Genomic DNA, 22068 nt, shown 5'->3' with positions numbered 1-22068 from the left:
TTAGTTAATGTGGCAAGCAACCCTGGCACTGTGGAGTGGCGCAATGCTTGCTGCCCCACAGGAGTAGGCACGGGACGCCCTGTGGCTTCACTGCTACCTTGCTCCCCAGAACCATTCCCCCGACCTCGCCCACGGCCTCGTCCACGTCCCTTTCCGGGAGCCTTGCGCATTTTGAATTCCTAGTTAGAAATTGGCACTGTATACCAGTAGTAAAAATTGTGGGTGCACGTAACCCCAATATATTCTTTGAATTCCCAGTCAGAAACTGGCACTATATGGCAGTAGCAAGAAATGAGGGTATTTGTATTCCCAATATACTCTTTGAATTCCCAGTCAGACAATGGCACTGTATACCAGTAGTAAAAATTGTGGGTGCACGTAACCCCAATATATTCTTTGAATTACCAGTCAGAAACTGGCACTATATGGCAGTAGCAAGAAATGAGGGTATTTGTATTCCCAATATATTCTTTGAATTCCCAGTCAGACAATGGCACTGTATACCAGTAGTAAAAATTGTGGGTGCACGTAACCCCAATATATTCTTTGAATTCCCAGTCAGAAACTGGCACTATATGGCAGTAGCAAGAAATGAGGGTATTTGTATTCCCAATATACTCTTTGAATTCCCAGTCAGACAATGGCACTGTATACCAGTAGTAAAAATTGTGGGTGCACGTAACCCCAATATATTCTTTGAATTACCAGTCAGAAACTGGCACTATATGGCAGTAGCAAGAAATGAGGGTATTTATAACCCCAATATATTCTTTGAATTCCCAGTCAGACAATGGCACTGTATACCAGTAGTAAAAATTGTGGGTGCACGTAACCCCAATATATTCTTTGAATTCCCAGTCAGAAACTGGCACTATATGGCAGTAGCAAGAAATGAGGGTATTTGTATTCCCAATATACTCTTTGAATTCCCAGTCAGACAATGGCACTGTATACCAGTAGTAAAAATTGTGGGTGCACGTAACCCCAATATATTCTTTGAATTACCAGTCAGAAACTGGCACTATATGGCAGTAGCAAGAAATGAGGGTATTTATAACCCCAATATATTCTTTGAATTCCCAGTCAGACAATGGCACTGTATACCAGTAGTAAAAATTGTGGGTGCACGTAACCCCAATATATTCTTTGAATTCCCAGTCAGAAACTGGCACTATATGGCAGTAGCAAGAAATGAGGGTATTTGTATTCCCAATATACTCTTTGAATTCCCAGTCAGACAATGGCACTGTATACCAGTAGTAAAAATTGTGGGTGCACGTAACCCCAATATATTCTTTGAATTACCAGTCAGAAACTGGCACTATATGGCAGTAGCAAGAAATGAGGGTATTTATAACCCCAATATATTCTTTGAATTCCCAGTCAGACAATGGCACTGTATACCAGTAGTAAAAATTGTGGGTGCACGTAACCCCAATATATTCTTTGAATTCCCAGTCAGAAACTGGCACTATATGGCAGTAGCAAGAAATGAGGGTATTTGTATTCCCAATATACTCTTTGAATTCCCAGTCAGACAATGGCACTGTATACCAGTAGTAAAAATTGTGGGTGCACGTAACCCCAATATATTCTTTGAATTACCAGTCAGAAACTGGCACTATATGGCAGTAGCAAGAAATGAGGGTATTTATAACCCCAATATATTCTTTGAATTCCCAGTCAGACAATGGCACTGTATACCAGTAGTAAAAATTGTGGGTGCACGTAACCCCAATATATTCTTTGAATTCCCAGTCAGAAACTGGCACTATATGGCAGTAGCAAGAAATGAGGGTATTTGTATTCCCAATATACTCTTTGAATTCCCAGTCAGACAATGGCACTGTATACCAGTAGTAAAAATTGTGGGTGCACGTAACCCCAATATATTCTTTGAATTCCCAGTCAGAAACTGGCACTGTATGGCAGTAGCAAGAAATGAGGGTATTTGTATTCCCAATATACTCTTTGAATTCCCAGTCAGACAATGGCACTGTATACCAGTAGTAAAAATTGTGGGTGCACGTAACCCCAATATATTCTTTGAATTACCAGTCAGAAACTGGCACTATATGGCAGTAGCAAGAAATGAGGGTATTTGTATTCCCAATATATTCTTTGAATTCCCAGTCAGACAATGGCACTGTATACCAGTAGTAAAAATTGTGGGTGCACGTAACCCCAATATATTCTTTGAATTCCCAGTCAGAAACTGGCACTATATGGCAGTAGCAAGAAATGAGGGTATTTGTATTCCCAATATACTCTTTGAATTCCCAGTCAGACAATGGCACTGTATACCAGTAGTAAAAATTGTGGGTGCACGTAACCCCAATATATTCTTTGAATTCCCAGTCAGAAACTGGCACTATATGGCAGTAGCAAGAAATGAGGGTATTTGTATTCCCAATATACTCTTTGAATTCCCAGTCAGACAATGGCACTGTATACCAGTAGTAAAAATTGTGGGTGCACGTAACCCCAATATATTCTTTGAATTCCCAGTCAGAAACTGGCACTGTATGGCAGTAGCAAGAAATGAGGGTATTTGTATTCCCAATATACTCTTTGAATTCCCAGTCAGACAATGGCACTGTATACCAGTAGTAAAAATTGTGGGTGCACGTAACCCCAATATATTCTTTGAATTACCAGTCAGAAACTGGCACTATATGGCAGTAGCAAGAAATGAGGGTATTTGTATTCCCAATATATTCTTTGAATTCCCAGTCAGACAATGGCACTGTATACCAGTAGTAAAAATTGTGGGTGCACGTAACCCCAATATATTCTTTGAATTCCCAGTCAGAAACTGGCACTATATGGCAGTAGCAAGAAATGAGGGTATTTGTATTCCCAATATACTCTTTGAATTCCCAGTCAGACAATGGCACTGTATACCAGTAGTAAAAATTGTGGGTGCACGTAACCCCAATATATTCTTTGAATTCCCAGTCAGAAACTGGCACTATATGGCAGTAGCAAGAAATGAGGGTATTTGTATTCCCAATATACTCTTTGAATTCCCAGTCAGACAATGGCACTGTATACCAGTAGTAAAAATTGTGGGTGCACGTAACCCCAATATATTCTTTGAATTACCAGTCAGAAACTGGCACTATATGGCAGTAGCAAGAAATGAGGGTATTTATAACCCCAATATATTCTTTGAATTCCCAGTCAGACAATGGCACTGTATACCAGTAGTAAAAATTGTGGGTGCACGTAACCCCAATATATTCTTTGAATTCCCAGTCAGAAACTGGCACTATATGGCAGTAGCAAGAAATGAGGGTATTTGTATTCCCAATATATTCTTTGAATTCCCAGTCAGACAATGGCACTGTATACCAGTAGTAAAAATTGTGGGTGCACGTAACCCCAATATATTCTTTGAATTCCCAGTCAGAAACTGGCACTATATGGCAGTAGCAAGAAATGAGGGTATTTGTATTCCCAATATACTCTTTGAATTCCCAGTCAGACAATGGCACTGTATACCAGTAGTAAAAATTGTGGGTGCACGTAACCCCAATATATTCTTTGAATTCCCAGTCAGACACTGGCACTATATGGCAGTAGCAAGAAATGAGGGTATTTGTATTCCCAATATATTCTTTGAATTCCCAGTCAGACAATGGCACTGTATACCAGTAGTAAGAATTGTGGGTGCACGTAACCCCAATATATTCTTTGAATTACCAGTCAGAAACTGGCACTATATGGCAGTAGCAAGAAATGAGGGTATTTGTATTCCCAATATATTCTTTGAATTCCCAGTCAGACAATGGCACTGTATACCAGTAGTAAAAATTGTGGGTGTATATAGCCCCAATTCTATTGCTAGGGGACTTGCAGGGTATTTCTGGGGTGAAGGTGGGGGGGCACACCGTTGGAACGGGTATCGGGGTATATATCGGGTATACGGGAATACACTGACAGTGTATTCCATTCAGGATCCTGGGAAAGCTGGGTTGCGGCGATTGAGCCCGTCAGTGCCACGTTACACTGACAAGCTTCTCCCTGGAATTTAGCTCTTACAAGAGCTGTTGGTTGTCTTCTCCTTCCTATCCTAGCCTGTCCCTGCCTACCCAGAATCTAAGCCCTAGCTAGCTGGACGGAAACCTCCGTCCTCGGTGAATTGCAAGCTCAGAATGACGCGAAGCTGGGCGTCGCTGTTCTTTTAAATTAGAGGTCACATGTTTTCGGCAGCCAATGGGTTTTGCCTACTTTTTTCAACGTCACCGGTGTCGTAGTTCCTGTCCCACCTACCCAGCGCTGTTATTGGAGCAAAAAAGGCGCCAGGGAAGGTGGGAGGGGAAGCGAGTAATGGCGCACTTTACCACGCGGTGTTCGATTCGATTCGAACATGCCGAACAGCCTAATATCCGATCGAACATGAGTTCGATAGAACACTGTTCGCTCATCTCTAGTTGTATGCGCTCGCCAATCATTGTCATTGTTCAGGACGATAATTCCTTTGAGAGCAACCTAAATTATACAATCTGTTTAGTGCGTTACTTTTTGAAATAGGTTTTATTTTAGGCCAAGCTGACACAGAACACTGCTTGGGTCTATTTATGTAGCTAAAACATAGATTGGCTACAAATAACAGTGTCATTCTTTCATACATGCGCATGTTCTCTTTCTAGAATCCATTCCTGGCTTGGTTAAAACAAAAAACATCAAAAACTACACCAAACTGCTGTGAAAGAGAGTTTAGAGTCCATGCACAAACTACATGGCAATATACACGAGCTCTCTGATCCTGTATAGCTTGAGTTATCTGTAGAAATCATTGATAACTAATCAAAGGCACAGCAAGTGATGGCCACCATATTACAACCAGGATCTGTCAGGATATGACGACCATATTACTACCGAGATCTGTCCGGATACGACGACCATATTACTACCAGGAATTGTCAGGATATGACAACCATATTACTACCAGGGTCTGTCAGGATATGATGACCATATTACTTCCAGAATCTGTCAGGATATGACGACCATATTACTACCAGGATCTGTCAGGATATGACAACCATATTACTACCAAGATCTGTCAGAATATGACGACCATATTACTACAGGGTCTGTCAGGATATGACGACCATATTACTACCAGGATCTGTCAGAATATGACGACCATATTACTACAGGATCTGTCAGGATATGACAACCATATTACTACCAGGATCTGTCAGGATTACTACCAGTGTCTGCCAGGATATGACGACCATATTACTACCAGTGTCTGCCAGGATATGACGACCATATTACTACCAGTGTCTGTCAGGATATGACGACCATATTACTACCTGGATTTACAAGAGGGCCAGATTTAATATTGGCCTTCATGGAATCATTATAGTCAAACACCATGGGGCATTTCTTATCTTGTCCAGGCCTCAATATTTGCCGTAAATTAACTAACTCCCCCACACACACACACACACACACACAGACATTTCCCAGGGGAGAGCCGTCAATCAAGGGGTGGGGGTCGAAGTTAGAGGAAATAAACTACAGTGCAAAGCCTGGAAAGGGTAAAAGAAACACCTCAAAAACACTTTCAGCAAATTTGCATGTTAATAGATTTTCTCAATAATGGAGCAGCATTGCTGAATAATAAAGGCATATTTGGAAAGTGTAAGGAGCATGACAAGGAACTGGGATTACATTATTTTCCTGCTGACAGACTACCTATATATAAATATCTGCTGATAGATAGATAGATAGATAGATAGATAGATAGATAGATAGATGCATCATTTTTGTTTCGGCTCTTGGCAATAACCAGATGTTACCCCTGCAGTGAATGAGATTTGAAAAACTGTTCAGAGTGTCGTAAAAAACAGGCCGGTCATGCTGTTTTTGAATATTTTAAAACTGTAGCATGTGCATTTTGTCACCATCTTTTATCATTGCCTATAAAGGTATAGTAGTAAACTACATGGAGTCCATGTCCTGTTCTATGTTACCTTCAGAAGTCTAGTCCTCTTTTACATTGAGACCTTGTGCTGCAACTATGTGGTTGGTGGCCACCATTCTCCCAGTAGTTTTATGTGTGATTTTTCTACTCAGGTATCCATACTGCCTATACACTTGGTTACACTCTTCAAGGCCAGTGAGCTGGATTATCTCTTTGTGTTTGTACTGAGCCATAATACAGTATAACCATATGCAGGAGACCTTACACTATGGAAGAAGTGGGACTGCATAGGCTGCATGTTATTTGTTAGGTGAATTTTACAGTTTTAGATACCTTTAGAAAGCTGATTTAACCTGTGTCTTGCCGTATGGTATATACTTCATGTTAAAAGACCATATTGGTGTTCGTTTTTCTGATAACTAGGTAAAACAATTATTCCGGAACATTCCTCTGCAGTAGCATTTATTATAAAAAAGTAAACAGCTCGAATAAGCTTGATGCCTCAAAGGCCTCCTCCTCCTGTTAGATTTTATTGCAAGTTGCAGGTCATAACTTTTTATTGAACCCGCATAAAGCATTATTGAACTAGCCTGAGAATTACACAGCCTTCAAATATTTGTCAGTCAGGCTCATAAATATTCAGAGATTTATAAGTCTACAATCGTGATGGGGATTTTTTTTCTTCATTTTTTAAATGTGTTTTTGAAGGAAAGCTGACAAGGATTGAAAGCAAAGTAAAAAATATCCTTAGACTCTTTTTGGATATTTGGTACTTGGAAGAGGAGCATGTCAATCACTAATATAATGGGGAGAGGTAATGGCATTGTTTAATTTTAGACAAACTTTTATTGTCATTAGCTTATGGTAAATGTATCCGGCTATTAAGGAATTGCTTAAAGGAAGGATTTACATAATGTATGTGTCCTTTCTCATTTCTAGCTACTACAATTAAAGGTAGTGCTGGACAAGAGACCTCTATTCTCCTGATACCTTTAAATTTATGTAATGGTCAACTACACAGCTCTGAAATCTATGGAGCAGACAATAACTCCTTTGGTGTTCTATCTAAAACACTGAAGTGGAAAACATACTTGGTGGTTTCGAGTGATTAAAAGGATAAGTATGAACCATAATGGAGATCTATAGCGGTAATGGAGCTAATATGAATATTTCTGGTGGTCTAAGCAAGTGCATATCCATGTCAGTAGCAGATCTGAAGGGGGTTAATAAACAACTTCCTGGTGTTATAGTGCAGGGATTGTAGTAATGAAAACATCCCAGGTAATGGTCAGGCACTGCTTTTTGGTACTGGTCAGTAAAAGATGATTATTGATACCCAATCGGATACCATGCCCCGTTTTTATCGACATTTCTGCCATTCACTGCTGGAAGCTGTTAAAGTGCTCTCTAAGCTCCTCGTACCTATATGTTTAGGAAATGGCATTGTCTGGAGGAAAGTGCCCGCCTATCCTCATGGATGGTACAAGCCCTGGTTATACATGTATCACATCACTAAGGCAATATTCATATGACTGTGGGGAGAAATTGTCAGGAAAAATAAATGGTTTTTCATGGCTGTTGGGTATCATCTGGGACGCATTTTCACATATAAGTCATGAAAATGGGCAAAAATAGGACGTTTTTTTTTTGTTTGTTTGTTTTTCCCATTCATGTGAATAAAGTCATACTCTGCTGTTTTAGACACCCTTATAAATGTATGGTGAGAAACAGTTGCTTAGCCATTTACAAGAAATGGGGACCTTGACTTATGGGGTCCTTAAAAGATTAAGAAAATCCCTTTAAATGTATCTATGTTAATTATGGTTGAGCCGATATTGAAATCTCAGGATCATTTTTAAATCCGATTTCCGATCATTTTCCATTCGAAACGGATCCCAATTCCAATCCTAATGCAAGTCAACTGGATTTTTTTTTAATAATCAAAGATCAGATTTTAAAAACGATCCTATTCACTACACAGTATGGAGTCCAAAATTGTTTAAATTTTTGGACTCCACGCTGTGTAGTGATTACAAAAAATCCCCCAGCTACTTAGCCCCCCGGTGGCCGCTTACCTACACAGATCCGCTGCTGCTCCCCTTTCTTCTCGGTCCAGTCCTCTCTCATTGACATGCCTTCAGAGCGCCGTGCACGTCCCATCTCCCTAGGCTAGTGTTAGAGGTAATGGGAGTAGGCGGGGCTTGTTGTGGCTTAGGTGAGTGTGGGTGGGGAGATGTGAGTGCATCACTCATGTCTCCCCTCCCAGTTCCCGCCCACACTCTCCTAAGCCACAAGTCCCGCCTTCTCCCAGCATCTGTAACACTAGTCTAGGGAGGCGGGGGCGTGCAGGGCAATCTGAAGGCATGTCAATGAGAGAGAAGAGGAGCAAGAAGAATGGGGAGTGGCAGCGGATCTGTGCAAGTAAGTTGAGCGAAGTTTGCGAGTAGATAGTATCTTCTCTTCTGTGCCGTATACTGGACCCTGATACATCTCCATAACTGTACATTGACTTCTCTATCTACTCTTTTGCTTTGTCCCTGCTTTACTGTATACTCAGCTCTGCTACATCTCAGAAGAGTAGATAGACAGGTCAATATACAGTAGTATCTATCTACTCGCAAACTTCAGCCATCGCTTATTATATGGCGAGTGCCTCGTCCTCCTCACAGCAGCACAGCGTGTTTTACCACAGCCTGCCCTCTTGTGCTTCGTCCCTGTTTTACCATATACTCAGCTCTGCTGCATCTGAGATGTAGCAGAGCCGAGTATACGGCACAGCAGGGTGGAAACAGAAGAGTAGTACGCTCCCATAGGAATGAATGGACACAGCCAGCATGCAGGAGGCTAAGCGGCCGGATGCCGGCGAAGTCTGCCTGCCGGCCGCTTCCATTCGTTCCTATGGGTGCATGTTATTCGAAACGGGAGTTTTTTGAATAGTACTCGCTCATCTGATACTATAGCTTTTCCCACAATAATTGGCCAGTAGCTAAGCATTGTTGGAAATAACCTCTGACCTCGATCCCGCCGGAAAAGATCGGGATCGGAATTCTGATCGCGATCATGAAATTTACTCGATCGCTGATCGGAATCCGAAAATTTTCGTTCCCGATCGCTCAACCCTACCTATGAACTGTGACTAAGAACCTTTGTAAAGAAATAATATAAAGCAAAATCTACATTATCTACAGAGTATAAAGTAATTATATATATTTCCAGGTTTACTTTAGCGTTTTCTTGGCTATGTTCCTTACATTCCTGCGTGAAATAATCTTTGCATAATTTGGTTTCTTACAACTTAGTTTGGATAATAGGTTACTATTACCAAGCTCGCTTCAATATATTTTCCTTATTCCACATTTTACCTTGTTATTTCATTGTATCTTGTACTTGCATCATCATTCCATACAGTTATAGTTTATCAATATTCATATGGAGATAAATGGGCTTTGACAGACACTTCGCATTCATGTCTTCTCCTGGAAAGTATATTGATAAAACCGCAGTTTAAAATTGCTTAAATTTACAAAATGTTCTACTAATATATGTGAATGGAGGGTCAGTAGAGGTGCAATGATTTTTCTGTTAGACAATACTAATATATAGCTAATATATATGACATGTTGGGTAGAAGTCAGATAATACAGTGTTATAATGGTCATCACAGTATTCTGCAGCCTCTGCCTTCTGTCACTGGTAGGTTATATTGAATCAATGTTTATAATACTAGTTTTATGGCTTGACCTCTAGTGTTCGGTTTGTGCGTCATCCTTTGTCATACGTTTTTGTAGCTTGTTGCAACAACAATAGCCATGTGTGTGGTAGTACGTGGCACATGAGCCTTTAATATGTATTAGCCTTTTTTTTATTCCACCAGCACTACATGGCCATTAGTTGTCCTCTAGTGTTCTGCAAACCCTGAATAGTACATACATCTACTGTACACAGGATTATGCAAAGTAACATTTTGCCATGTTTCAACATATGTGCAAAATCACTTATATATTTATCATTAATGTTAAAATAAAATGATGATCATCAGGTGTCTTAGGGAGTCCATTGTTAAAGATGTGTGTACTCTGTCAGGGACATTTATAAAGAGCAGTGTTTCATATGCCAGACTAAATCTAATGTACACTGGGTTACAATTTAATTAAGAGTGCTTGCCTATGAAATTTGGTTTTCTGACAAAAATTGGAATCTATGTCCATTATAAGCAGGTATCCCAGACCAATCACGGCTCTGCTCCTTTATCCAATATTCCAAATTTTTTTCCAACTTTTTTATAAGCGGCAAAATACATACCGGGGTTCTTCCTCTTGGATTCTGTATGAATCCAAATAAAAAAAAACAAAAAAAAAAAACAATAGTAATATGCTCCAGCATTCAATATTGAAACCGTTTCAGACCACCCATAGACTAAATACATCCGGGTGGCCTCTTTCTTATTCAGTAAGGATGTATCCATATGTCCTTACAATTTTAATCAACTGCATAAAATCTTGCAACTGCAGAACTGTGGAGCCATCAATAACCTCCTCTAGAGCGCCAGTTACAGGGGAAGTCAGCCCCCCACCAAAACACTTGCTGCTAAAATACCCCAGAGGTATATTATAACCTTATGGGAACCCAATGGAGAAAAAAAGAAAAAAATAGAAATGTAAAAAATAAAAATGAATGTAAAAATCAATAAATAAAAATATGGCAATATCACAGATTCTAGCCTCTCCCCTGAAAACACAATCCCAAATAAAAATGACCATAAAGGAGAGAAGGAAAACTATTTTAAAACGTTTTTTGCAGCACTTTGTGATATTAAAAAAAATAAGGAATAAAAATGTGAAATGTGAAAAACAGACACAATTTTCCCTCCTTTTTTGTTAATATTTTCCCGGATATAAATATATAAAGAAAAAACATGCAAAAATTATACATTTAAAAATAACGGGCTATGTGTCACTGAAAAAGTTGCAAAAATTAGCTGAATAACTCAAATGAAAAAAATTGTTATATAGACCTTAAAAACCACATATCTGAAAAAAACTGAACATGTGTCTGGTCCAGGGATATTGGCCTGGCGCTGAAGTGGTTAAGGTGTAATATGGTACATCATATAGCTGTCCATGTAAAGGGATGTCTATGGGCTCACTATATACAGGTTACTACCCACCTTTTTATTTTTATTTTAATGTAAAATTTCCTTTAGATGTAAGACAATGTGATTGTGACAAAATAGAAAGAAGTGCTGGAGTTCCTTTCTTTTCTCCCGTCTCTGCAGTGACCAATCTGGATCTCGAGAAGACACTTCCATCTAATTTGTGAATATGCTGTTTATATTCCGCAGAGGAATAGAACCAAAACATTAGCATAACTTTTAACAATTCACTTTACATTGTGTAACCTTTGTAATGCAAACTGGATAACGCTGGCTCTAAAGTGTAGTATAACGACACAATAATGACAATCCTCTTTTATAAAATCGCACAAAATAGGGCTGGCAATAGCATTTGGACCCGCAATATTATATCCCTTTTCTATTCATCTCACTATGACCTGCTATTCTTCTATAAGAACTATTCACAAAATAGCAGTAATCGTTCCCATTTTCCTGCTTTTCACTTGAAATACCATTAACTAGGTCTAAGAGCTATCATCATTTAGTGAATATCCCCCATAATACATTTTCTGATAGCAGCCAGAGGTAGCAGAGTAATACTGGGAGACATCCTAAGATGTAATAATTACCCAATGCAATTCAGAAACTGTAGCTAAGGATTTCTGCTCACAAAATTGTTTCCCTGCTCAAAGACAATTAAAGTCTCTGCTTACATTGCTGATTTGGTTCAATGCTTGGAAATGTGCTGTTGCTTTCTTAAGTTGTGTGTGCATAATAGTAAATGAAAGTAGAATGTGGATGAAATACCCAGTGCCCAACAATTGCTATGAAATAATGCAATGCAGGAATATTACTCAACCACTTAAGGATATTTTCTCTATATTTTATTATACACTGATTCATGTATTTCCACCAGACCTAGAAGTAAAAAAGCAAAATAATCGCTGGTAGAATATAATATTCCAGAAGGCGCTATTTAGATTTAAGGCCAGAGCCCCATGTCTCACATGGCGAAAAATGCCACTTTTTGCAGTACCTGCATGGATTGAATAGGGGATAGTTTATTTCATTATACTTTCACTCCTTTAGCCATAATTTGCTGTGGGAATTTCTGTAACTGTCCCATACATCTGAATGAGGTTGCCATACTTGTTTTAAGGTAAATGGGGCATTTTCATAAATTTATACCACAAGTTTGTTCTATGTAATAATGCCCTAAGATGGTAAGAAGGGGTAGGAAATCACTGCCTGTGTTGGCACCAGTACCGGGCAAATGCCAGGACAACTGCTACTCTTTGTTGTGCGTTTTCAAGGCGTGTGTACTTTCTGTAGGAGAAAAAAACACAAGACCCTAGCATGTGTAGATTCTACGTCTTATACCTGCTAGGATTCAACCTGAAGACTAGTAAGCCACAGGATGCACTGTTGTCTATGAGAAGATTTTAGTATTTAGATTTGTAGTATTCTTTTTCAAAGGCATACTGTGCTGGTTTACCCAGATGTATCTCTATAGTAGGTACATTATAAAAACAAAGTTTATAAAAAGCCCATTTATTCTGGAAATCACTGCTGGGCTAAGCTCTCAGATTCCATAAAAAATCGTCTTCTGAGATATATATATATATATATATATATATATATATATATATATATATATTTATATTCTAGCAAATAATATTTTACTGTAATTTATGGAATCCTCGGCTTTAATAATAGTATAATCAGAAGTTAGTTACAGAGAAGCCAGGCCAAATTATTATTTTATATTTATGTAGCATCAATATACTCTTTAGTATGTTACAATTCATGGAAGTACTGGGCACACAACAGCAAAAACTACTCGGAAGGGGATGGAAACCAATGCAGTCAATAAAAAGCGCCCATGCTAAAGTGTAGCAGTCACATGCCATTTAAGTCAGTTCTTAGAGAGGGAAATAATGTCTCCACTTTGGGTTCCCATTCATCTGTAAGAATAGAGAGCAGCTGCAAAGTGAACATAGCGGTGCATTACATCTGCCCATTGACTTCAGTAGAAACTGCGTAATACTTATTCCTCCAATGATCAGTTTTAATCTATGGGGAAAAAAGTAGCTGGACACCATGTGATCAGATTTCTAAAAAAGAAAAGGATCAAAATGAGAAAGCCTCACTAATAATGCGTGTGTGTGTGTGTGTGTGTGTGTGTATGTATATATATATATATATATATATATATATATATATATATATATATATATATACACACTCACCGGCCACTTTATTAGGTACACCATGCTAGTAACGGGTTGGACCCCCTTTTGCCTTCAGAACAGCCTCAATTCTTCGTGGCATAGATTCAACAAGGTGCTGGAAGCATTCCTCAGAGATTTTGGTCCATATTGACATGATGGCATCACACAGTTGCCGCAGATTTGTCGGCTGCACATCCATGATGCGAATCTCCCGTTCCACCACATCCCAAAGATGCTCTATTGGATTGAGATCTGGTGACTGTGGAGGCCATTGGAGTACAGTGAACTCATTATCATGTTCAAGAAACCAGTCTGAGATGATTCCAGCTTTATGACATGGCGCATTATCCTGCTGAAAGTAGCCATCAGATGTTGGGTACATTGTGGTCATAAAGGGATGGACATGGTCAGCAACAATACTCAGGTAGGCTTTGGCGTTGCAACGATGCTCAATTGGTACCAAGGGGCCCAAAGAGTGCCAAGAAAATATTCCCCACACCATGACACCACCACCACCAGCCTGAACCGTTGATACAAGGCAGGATGGATCCATGCTTTCATGTTGTTGACGCCAAATTCTGACCCTACCATCCGAATGTCGCAGCAGAAATCGAGACTCATCAGACCAGGCAACTTTTTTCCAATCTTCAATTGTCCAATTTCGATGAGCTTGTGCAAATTGTAGCCTCAGTTTCCTGTTCTTAGCTGAAAGGAGTGGCACCCGGTGTGGTCTTGTGCTGCTGTAGCCCATCTGCCTCAAAGTTGGACGTACTGTGTGTTCAGAGATGCGCTTCTGGCTACCTTGGTTGTAACGGGTGGCTATTTGAGTCACTGTTGCCTTTCTATCAGCTCGAACCAGTCTGGCCATTCTCCTCTGACCTCTGGCATCAACAACGCATTTCCGCCCACAGAACTGCCGCTCACTGGATGTTTTTTCTTTTTCGGACCATTCTCTGTAAACCCTAGAGATGGTTGTGCGTGAAAATCCCAGTAGATCAGCAGTTTCTGAAATACTCAGACCAGCCCTTCTGGCACCAACAACCATGCCACGTTCAAAGGCACTCAAATCACCTTTCTTCCCCATACTGATGCTCGGTTTGAACTGCAGGAGATTGTCTTGACCATGTCTACATGCCTAAATGCACTGAGTTGCCGCCATGTGATTGGCTGATTAGAAATTAAGTGTTAACCAGCAGTTGGACAGGTGTACCTAATAAAGTGGCCGGTGAGTGTATATATTCCACAACTGTTTATTTAGTGTCATGTGCCATAAATTGGTGCTAACATAACTTTACTCCATCTATTGATTTGCTTAGTTTGCACCAAAATAAGTGCTGGTATTGTATTTTGTTTCACCTTGTCACTTCCTGCACTGTCTACTAGACAAATGTAGTAAATCTAATTAGAATTGAAGTTTGTGATTGTATGTTTGTGTGTGTGTGTGTGTGTGTGTGTGTCACCTTGTATTGCAATACAAAACTATATTTACATTTAACAGAACTTCTAACTTTCGCTTTTAACAAAAACAACAGTTTTGTCCTAAAAGTGATTTAAACATTTTGTCTATTCTACATCACTCTCCAGGTCTGAATTTAGCTGCCAAGGCAAATGTTAGATATTTTAATTCTGGTTACCATAGCAACATAAATGTGTATATATCTCCACATATTTTTTGTATAGCTGTTACATGATAATATTGTATGTTGATGTATATAATATAGACTAAATAGAATAGGCTCTGTTTTACCTGGGTCACCTACATCTAGTTGCATCTCCACTTGTAAATTGGCGCCTCCATTGCAGAGATAAGGCTGATTTATAAATATGCATATAAGCTCTTTCAAAACAAGAAGTGTGTTGCCACTTTGGGGCAATGGCAACACCTTCATTACTCCAAAGAGTTAATTTTTTATTGATAAAAAAATTAATATCTCTGCGCCAATCCACAAGGGAAAACTAGCATTTGAATTCAGGTATCCCTAAGCTATTTAGCTCTGGCGCTGGTTTTGCTGGGTTCTTTTGATAGACTCCCTTTAAAATAAGAAAGTCTAAACTACTGACTTGACTGCAGATATTTTCTAGCTAAGTCATAAGTCTAGATGCATATCCAATGTTAAAGTACGGAATCCATAGTATAATTATTTTCTCAAGATTGTTAAGGCACCAATACATTTCCATAACAATGCATCCAAAAGTGGAAAATCAAAAATGAGACCAAACCCAATTCTTAGTCTAATCCTACTCATCCAGTCTAATCCAATTGCATGTTTATCCCTTCTATTTCCAATTTAAATGGCTTTTCCATTTGTATATAGTCTGACAGTAGGCTTACTTAGCTGTCTCCTTCAATCCCATAGACTTAACTGCAAGACCACTCGTTTCCTTCGAGGTGGGAATTACAGAGGTGATAACTTACCATACATTTATGGTATATAAAATATACTATATGTATCAGGCTGAATTAACACTGATTATTTCAGCGTCTATTTGCCATATGCACCTAGGAAAACCTCTGGACCATATGTCAGGTATAATGTAACCTTAACCTCCATTTATCTCAGGTAGGCCAAAATACTATATGCATTTTATTCACATAGTTAGAAAGCAAAATATACATCGAAATATATATGGTTGTTTTTTTATTAACTAAGATTATAAATCTTTAAAATGACGGAAAAAAATGTTGCTTAATGCGACAAAGATAGATTTAGATGCGAGAGCTCTTATACGTATATTGTTAATCTGCTGCAAATGAAAAGTGAGAACAGATTTAAGCTACATAAAATGACTGTCAAATTTTACCACCCGCTTCTGGAGCAAGACAAAATTTTTCTGTATATTTTTCTCTACCAAGAAGAACCTGCGCAGAACAGCAAGTGACAACCGGAGCGTGGAGGTTTAGAGTTGTCATCGGAAAATTGTTTAGACTGTTGCTTAGCAACAGATATCACAGAGGTGTTAATTGTTTTAAGGACGTCCTAATTAATATATAGCACTAGTTGTGATCATCAGCACAGTACAGAGACCCTGTGCAGGTTATACAGTATGAGTGTCTTCAGAGGGTGGATGACACGGGTAAGGCCGTGTATTACCCCGGCTTCTGTATCACATCTGTTCTGATTGAATATTGTGTACTTACTGCTTGTTCAACTTCAATGATATGAGTTTTCTCATTTTCATCTGTGGTAAAGTAGGTCATCCTTGTAATGTACACTCGTCTGTTAAGAAACAACCTAATGTCCTTCGAGTTAATCAAAGATTTTTCTCTTTTCTGTCTCTAGAAGAGTTTCCTGGGCTGCAGCACATTTAAAGTAAAGGATCTGGTAAAAGCCAAGGAGCAGCCGTTGTCTCTCAATCTCAAGTAGGTTTTATTTTTCTTGACTCTCCATAAAGATACATTCAAAGTTTGACTATTTGTTGCTAAATTGTTGTTAAAACGAGAGTAAATCAAATTTCTATACTAAGATATAAGCTTAATGCAGCCCATTACAAGATAGAAATATTAAATGCCTAGTACCCTCCTTCTTATTATTTCTGATATGGCCGGCGGTCACTCAAGAGACTACTCTGTGCAGACTGAACGTTGGTAGTCACAGACGCTCCTACAAAACCAGGGGGTGTGTCTCAGACTACCAAAGAACAGTGCACATAGAGTAGTCTGAGGAGCTTCTGGCCCTGTTACAGAAATGAAGAGCCAATTGGGAATTGGAGAAACCATCCCACAGGAATTAGAAAGGAAGGTGCCAGGTAGTTTACACCCCAGGTATTATAAATATATGGTGATTTTTTTGTGAACTAGAAGGTTGTTTTAAAGATGCTCTTACACATTAGATGTAAGTTGTGTTGCATGGTGGATTGTGATCCATGGTATAAAAATCTTACATTTTAGGATGTCTAATGCCTACCAAAGAAATGATCAGTCATGTTGATTTTTGGCCACATTTTTTTTAACTACTATATGCACTATTACTATGTGACAGATGGGCAAAGCACATGTAAGCTAAGAATATGCATATCTACATAAGAGAGCAAATACCAGTGTATCTTTATAGAGAAAGGAGACAAAACAGAAATAGAAATAAAATGAATTGGAATCACCAATAGAGATACATAGCTGCTCTATGATTGCTTGCTATGGGCAACAAAAAGTTTCTCTTTTAGGCCGGGGCCCAACGGGACAGAAACGCAGCGATTTCCACCGTGGGAAAAATCACAGTGTGACATCCAGTTAGAATTAGTAAATACTAAGCTTCCATATGGATGGGGTTTGTAGAGTGCACAAAGCTTGGTCCCCTCTGATGTGGTCATAAAGGTTGTGGTATTTATTCCATTCCATGCAATTTTTGTTGAAAAAATAATAAAATGAAAGGAAAGTAAGACAGGAATGTCTTATAAACATGTAGTCCCGCTTATCGTAGGCGCAGGGAACAAAGGAGGTAGGAACACCCAAGCTTCATCCTACCTCTTTCATATAAGGATTGAAAGTAACGGGCAAGGAAGAAAATGTATATTGACTCCATTTTGTTTTCTGTTATGGTGTCATCTGTATGTCCCTGGCAGTAGAGACCATCAAATATTATGACCTATGAGCTTGTCGGAGTGTAGGCGTTTTGTTGCATTGCTCTCTGAAGTTAAGTTTGGAGTTTTATTTGTAACCAAGTTTGGACTGTATTTTATGTGTATATATTTTGTATGTGTGTGGGCTGATTCTTTGTGTTTCAGTATACAATTTAATATAATACCATGTTCATATATCTCCGGGACAAATAAACATCATAAATATAAGGATTTTTATTAGTGTACAGGTAGATATATGTTGTATGTACAGTGTATGGGACCAATCTTCCTTCCTGATATACTCTATGCTAGAAGCAGACCATCCCACTACCTTTGAAGTGACCAAACATTAGACTTGCACATGCTGAGAAACCATTGAGATGTGCTCTTTGCCATAGTATTGAAATAGATTGAGACTTGGAAGGGGAATATGTGTAGAAAACTACCAGTATTTCACTGCGTCATTAGAACATAGAAAGTAGGAGCTCACTGACACCTCGGAGTATCATGGAAGGAGGGAGACAGAGGATGGGGTTGTCATGCCGCATTGAGAAGTCTGTGCAATTATTGCTCAGAAAGTCGGCAGACTGCCAGTGAAGTGTGAAATGTATATATGAACAGTCCTGATTTTGCGGGGACAGTCCTAGCCAATGTTTTGTGAAAGAGGCAGAATTATGTAAATACCATGCTAAAATCTACTGACATGTTCTGGTTTTTATCAATGAAATGTCAACAATGTGGTCAAGGTTAGCAGTGAAAGGGTAAAATGGACCAAGATTCAGAGGAGTGCCATGCTGCAGACATGAAGGGGCCACCTTAAAATAGGAGGGTTCCACCCAACATGGTTACAACATGTACTGTATGTGTATTATAGCGGTTTCATTATTCCTTGTCTAGGCCTGGTTCTGTGTAAAATGCTGAAGTGATACCAAGTATAAAATACATGATTTTGTGCTCTTTTATCATTATTTGTGGGGTTTTTTTTTGTTTTGTTTTTTTGGGGGGGTTAAATGTTTGCTTTCCCCATTACACCTTAAAATTAAATTGCACATATACTTTTTTCTTTGAGAAGACAACCCACATAAAAAGCTATTTTTCTGTGCAAATATGGGTGATCAGCTCAAAAACTGTATTTTATAGAAATTCATGACGGTACAGTATAGATTATAGAAAATGATGATGCTTTAGATTGCCATCACACTAAGCTAGAGCAAGGAACAGTAAGATATCTAGACTCCAAAGGAAGGAAAGAGAAAGAAATTGATAGTTTATATATGCAAATTATATGGAGATGAAATGAATATGACTTGGTACGAAAGTTACCTGGCTTAAGTCCTTATCTACCTCCTTCTCTTTAGAACAGTGACATACAGTATTTTGTGTCAATTTGTGGTCGTGTGAAAATACAGATTATATTGCAATGCTATGATATAAACATTAAAAGGATTTTCCCACAAAAGGAAGTTATCCCCTATTTATAGGATTGGAGATAGCATGTAGATCGGTAGGGGTCCAGCCATCCAGACCACCACTGATCAGGGGAACAGCTGACTTTCATCCCTCATTGTAAATAGAGCGGTGGATGGCAGAATGTAAACCACTCCATTAAACAGGACCATTCACCACCTCCACAAAAACAAGCTCTTTATATATGTTAACAGGCATGCCTTCGCTGATTAAATCACAGTTGGAATTTTCTCTCTAGCCCCCACCATTCCTGAACAACAAGTATAGTTAGTTTTGATGCCTGATGTGCTATTTGAGTTCTGTAGTGTCAGGCAGGGGGTGTGATTCAGAGCTCCAATCAGAGGCAGTCAGTGTCACAGCTCAGATTCACATCCCTTACCTGCTCCTACCTGGCACCGCTCTCCTCAAAAATAATAACCTTGATTGCTTGGGAACAGTGAGGGCTAGGCAAGAAATTCCAACTGTGCCAGAATCAGTGGAACAGCAGCTATTAAATGATGTAAAGAGCTGGACTTGTTGGAGGTGGTGAATGGTCCTCTTTAATTTCTATGGGAGCACTGTACTCCATCTCAGCACTCCCACTGAAGTGAATAGAATAGTGAGCATGCTGTTCCATGCAGAACTAAAAATGAAAATCCCACGTTCTCTTGATTATTGGGGTCTGAGCAGTTGGACCCCTTCACTGATCTGCAAGTTATGCCCAGTCCTATGGATAGGGGAAAACTTGATTTTGTGGGAAAACTCCATAAATTTTTAATATTTATATTTTACAACTTTGCTAAAGTCACTCACTGGTTAATACTACTGCCTCATAGCAGTGCATCTATGGATATGAATCATACCACATCAATATCTGCCTAAAGAATTGTATATTCTAGCATATTTTGTGTTTTTTTCCCCACACTCTTAAAGTATACTGCGCTAACAAACTAATAGGCTTCCTCTGGCTTTCTGGAAAGCACAAGTTCATTCCACTGCGAATGAAAGCAGAAACTATTATGTTTGTTTAACAACCAGTACATGTATATATTATCTGACATTACTGCAGGCTTTGCCAGGTCCTAAACATTAGATAGCTGTCGCTTCTCTCTTAGCATCTCCATAGATGACGGCAATGGAAGAAAGTCACCATCAGACACCTTTTGGTCACTGCCTATCACCACCAAACCATGCCAGACCCTTCTCTCTTAGCCAACAGGAGAGATTTGGAAGACCATCATATACTTTACAGTTGGCCAATTCCACCAAAGTCATTGTGATAAATTCACCAATCTGTCTATGACAGAAAACTGAACCCTGCACCAGTGGGGCCGTTTATTTTAGGGTAAATGTTCTTCAGTTTATTTCTAAACACCTATGAATAATTGCTCAATTCTAGTAGGCAAGTGGGACTTCCTTTGGGTGTTACAATGGCACCACCATTGGTTGTCCCCCAGCTTTGACTATGTTACGTGTACAGCTCATTCCCTAACAAATGCCATCAGTGGAAAGAAGGATCTGATATGCTGAAATTTTACCCCTGATCCTTTTGCTCCTTAGGGAGAGAAGCTGGGACCAGAGTGGTCTGGTATTGGTTTTCTCCACTGAGAACATAGGTGTACTTGACTGACATATATGTGTATGTGGTGTCGGAAGGAATATTAATGCACCAAATAAGCATTTGGCCAACAGATTGTAAAAATGTATGGACACTTTAAGTAGCTGAAGAGGACAATCCAAAGACACTCATATTTTCTAGTGATTGTTGTGTATATCTTTGGGTAGGTGGGGTATTTTATCCATGGGTATCTGAAATGTATGACAAGAAAATTGTCACAAGAAATCCATTAATCTTATTAATAGTCCTGAAATGATACGCTGCATGTAAGATGCTTTTACTATTGCTGAGAATCACTTGCAGGTTATGATGGAATTGTAGATAGAATTGTATACCATCTGTATCCGATGTGATGAAATGCTAATGTATTCTTACCATGTAAAATGTTAGCAGGGACATATAAGGACAGGAGATGCCTCGAAGAGCTGGATGCCTGTGTGAATAATACCCAATTTGAACTTCTTACACTTGTCTCTGTCTGGACATTTAGGGTTCATCCTGGGTCATCCTCATTTCACGTTCTGTAGTGTGACAGAACAAAAACTAACCGCAATTCTGTATTCTGTTCCCTGTCTGAAAAGGATGATAACACTTTTGCTCTTGGTACATGTTATTCTAGAGGCTCAGGCCAAGGGTGTAAATAGAAAGGCCAGGAGAATCAGTGCTACAATCTCGAACAGTCTTTTAAAACTCAAGACAAGTTATTGTGTGAAAGTCTTAAAGGAGTCAAATACTTCAATAATATAGTTCCCTAGACAAGGAATGTTGGAACAGGTTATACATTTGTATTGTGGTCCACCATACAACCAGCTATGCAGATGAGGCTTGAATAGGGTCTGAATTAAGACCAAAGAGCTGTTGCCATTCCTCTGGAGACTCTTTATTTAAGTTTGTGAATGGATTGATAAAACAAAGTATGGACAGAAATTTACTATAGATTACCAGTACCAGGGCAATTCGGGAGAGCATTGGATTCTATAGGTCTCGGTACCAGTGAGTTGCAGAGGTCGAAGGTGTCGGACCTCCTCAGATCTAATATTGATCGCCTTAGACAGTCTCTTGTCCTGACTTGTTGCCAATGGATAGTACCATGAATGAAGGAATATTCTATGGTTTGGGACGACTTAGAAACCCACCCACAATTTCCTTATTGTGGCCAGGTTAT

At 39.1% G+C, this 22068-nt stretch overlaps 1 protein-coding gene across 4 annotated transcripts in view; it reads left to right on the top strand.

Moving 5' to 3' along the window:
* Positions 1–22068, top strand: part of INPP4B (inositol polyphosphate-4-phosphatase type II B) — a 469700-nt gene that overhangs the window by 241078 nt on the left and 206554 nt on the right. For all 4 annotated transcript variants that reach the window (XM_075288123.1, XM_075288124.1, XM_075288126.1 and 1 more), the window contains one exon: positions 16564–16643. In XM_075288123.1, coding sequence (XP_075144224.1) covers positions 16564–16643 — 80 coding nt within the window. The remainder of the gene's footprint in view (positions 1–16563; positions 16644–22068) is intronic.

The sequence above is a fragment of the Leptodactylus fuscus genome, chromosome 1 (assembly GCF_031893055.1).
Source record: "Leptodactylus fuscus isolate aLepFus1 chromosome 1, aLepFus1.hap2, whole genome shotgun sequence".
In the NCBI taxonomy this organism is placed as follows: Eukaryota; Metazoa; Chordata; class Amphibia; order Anura; family Leptodactylidae; genus Leptodactylus; species Leptodactylus fuscus.
This window is presented reverse-complemented; position numbering and strand designations above follow the sequence as displayed.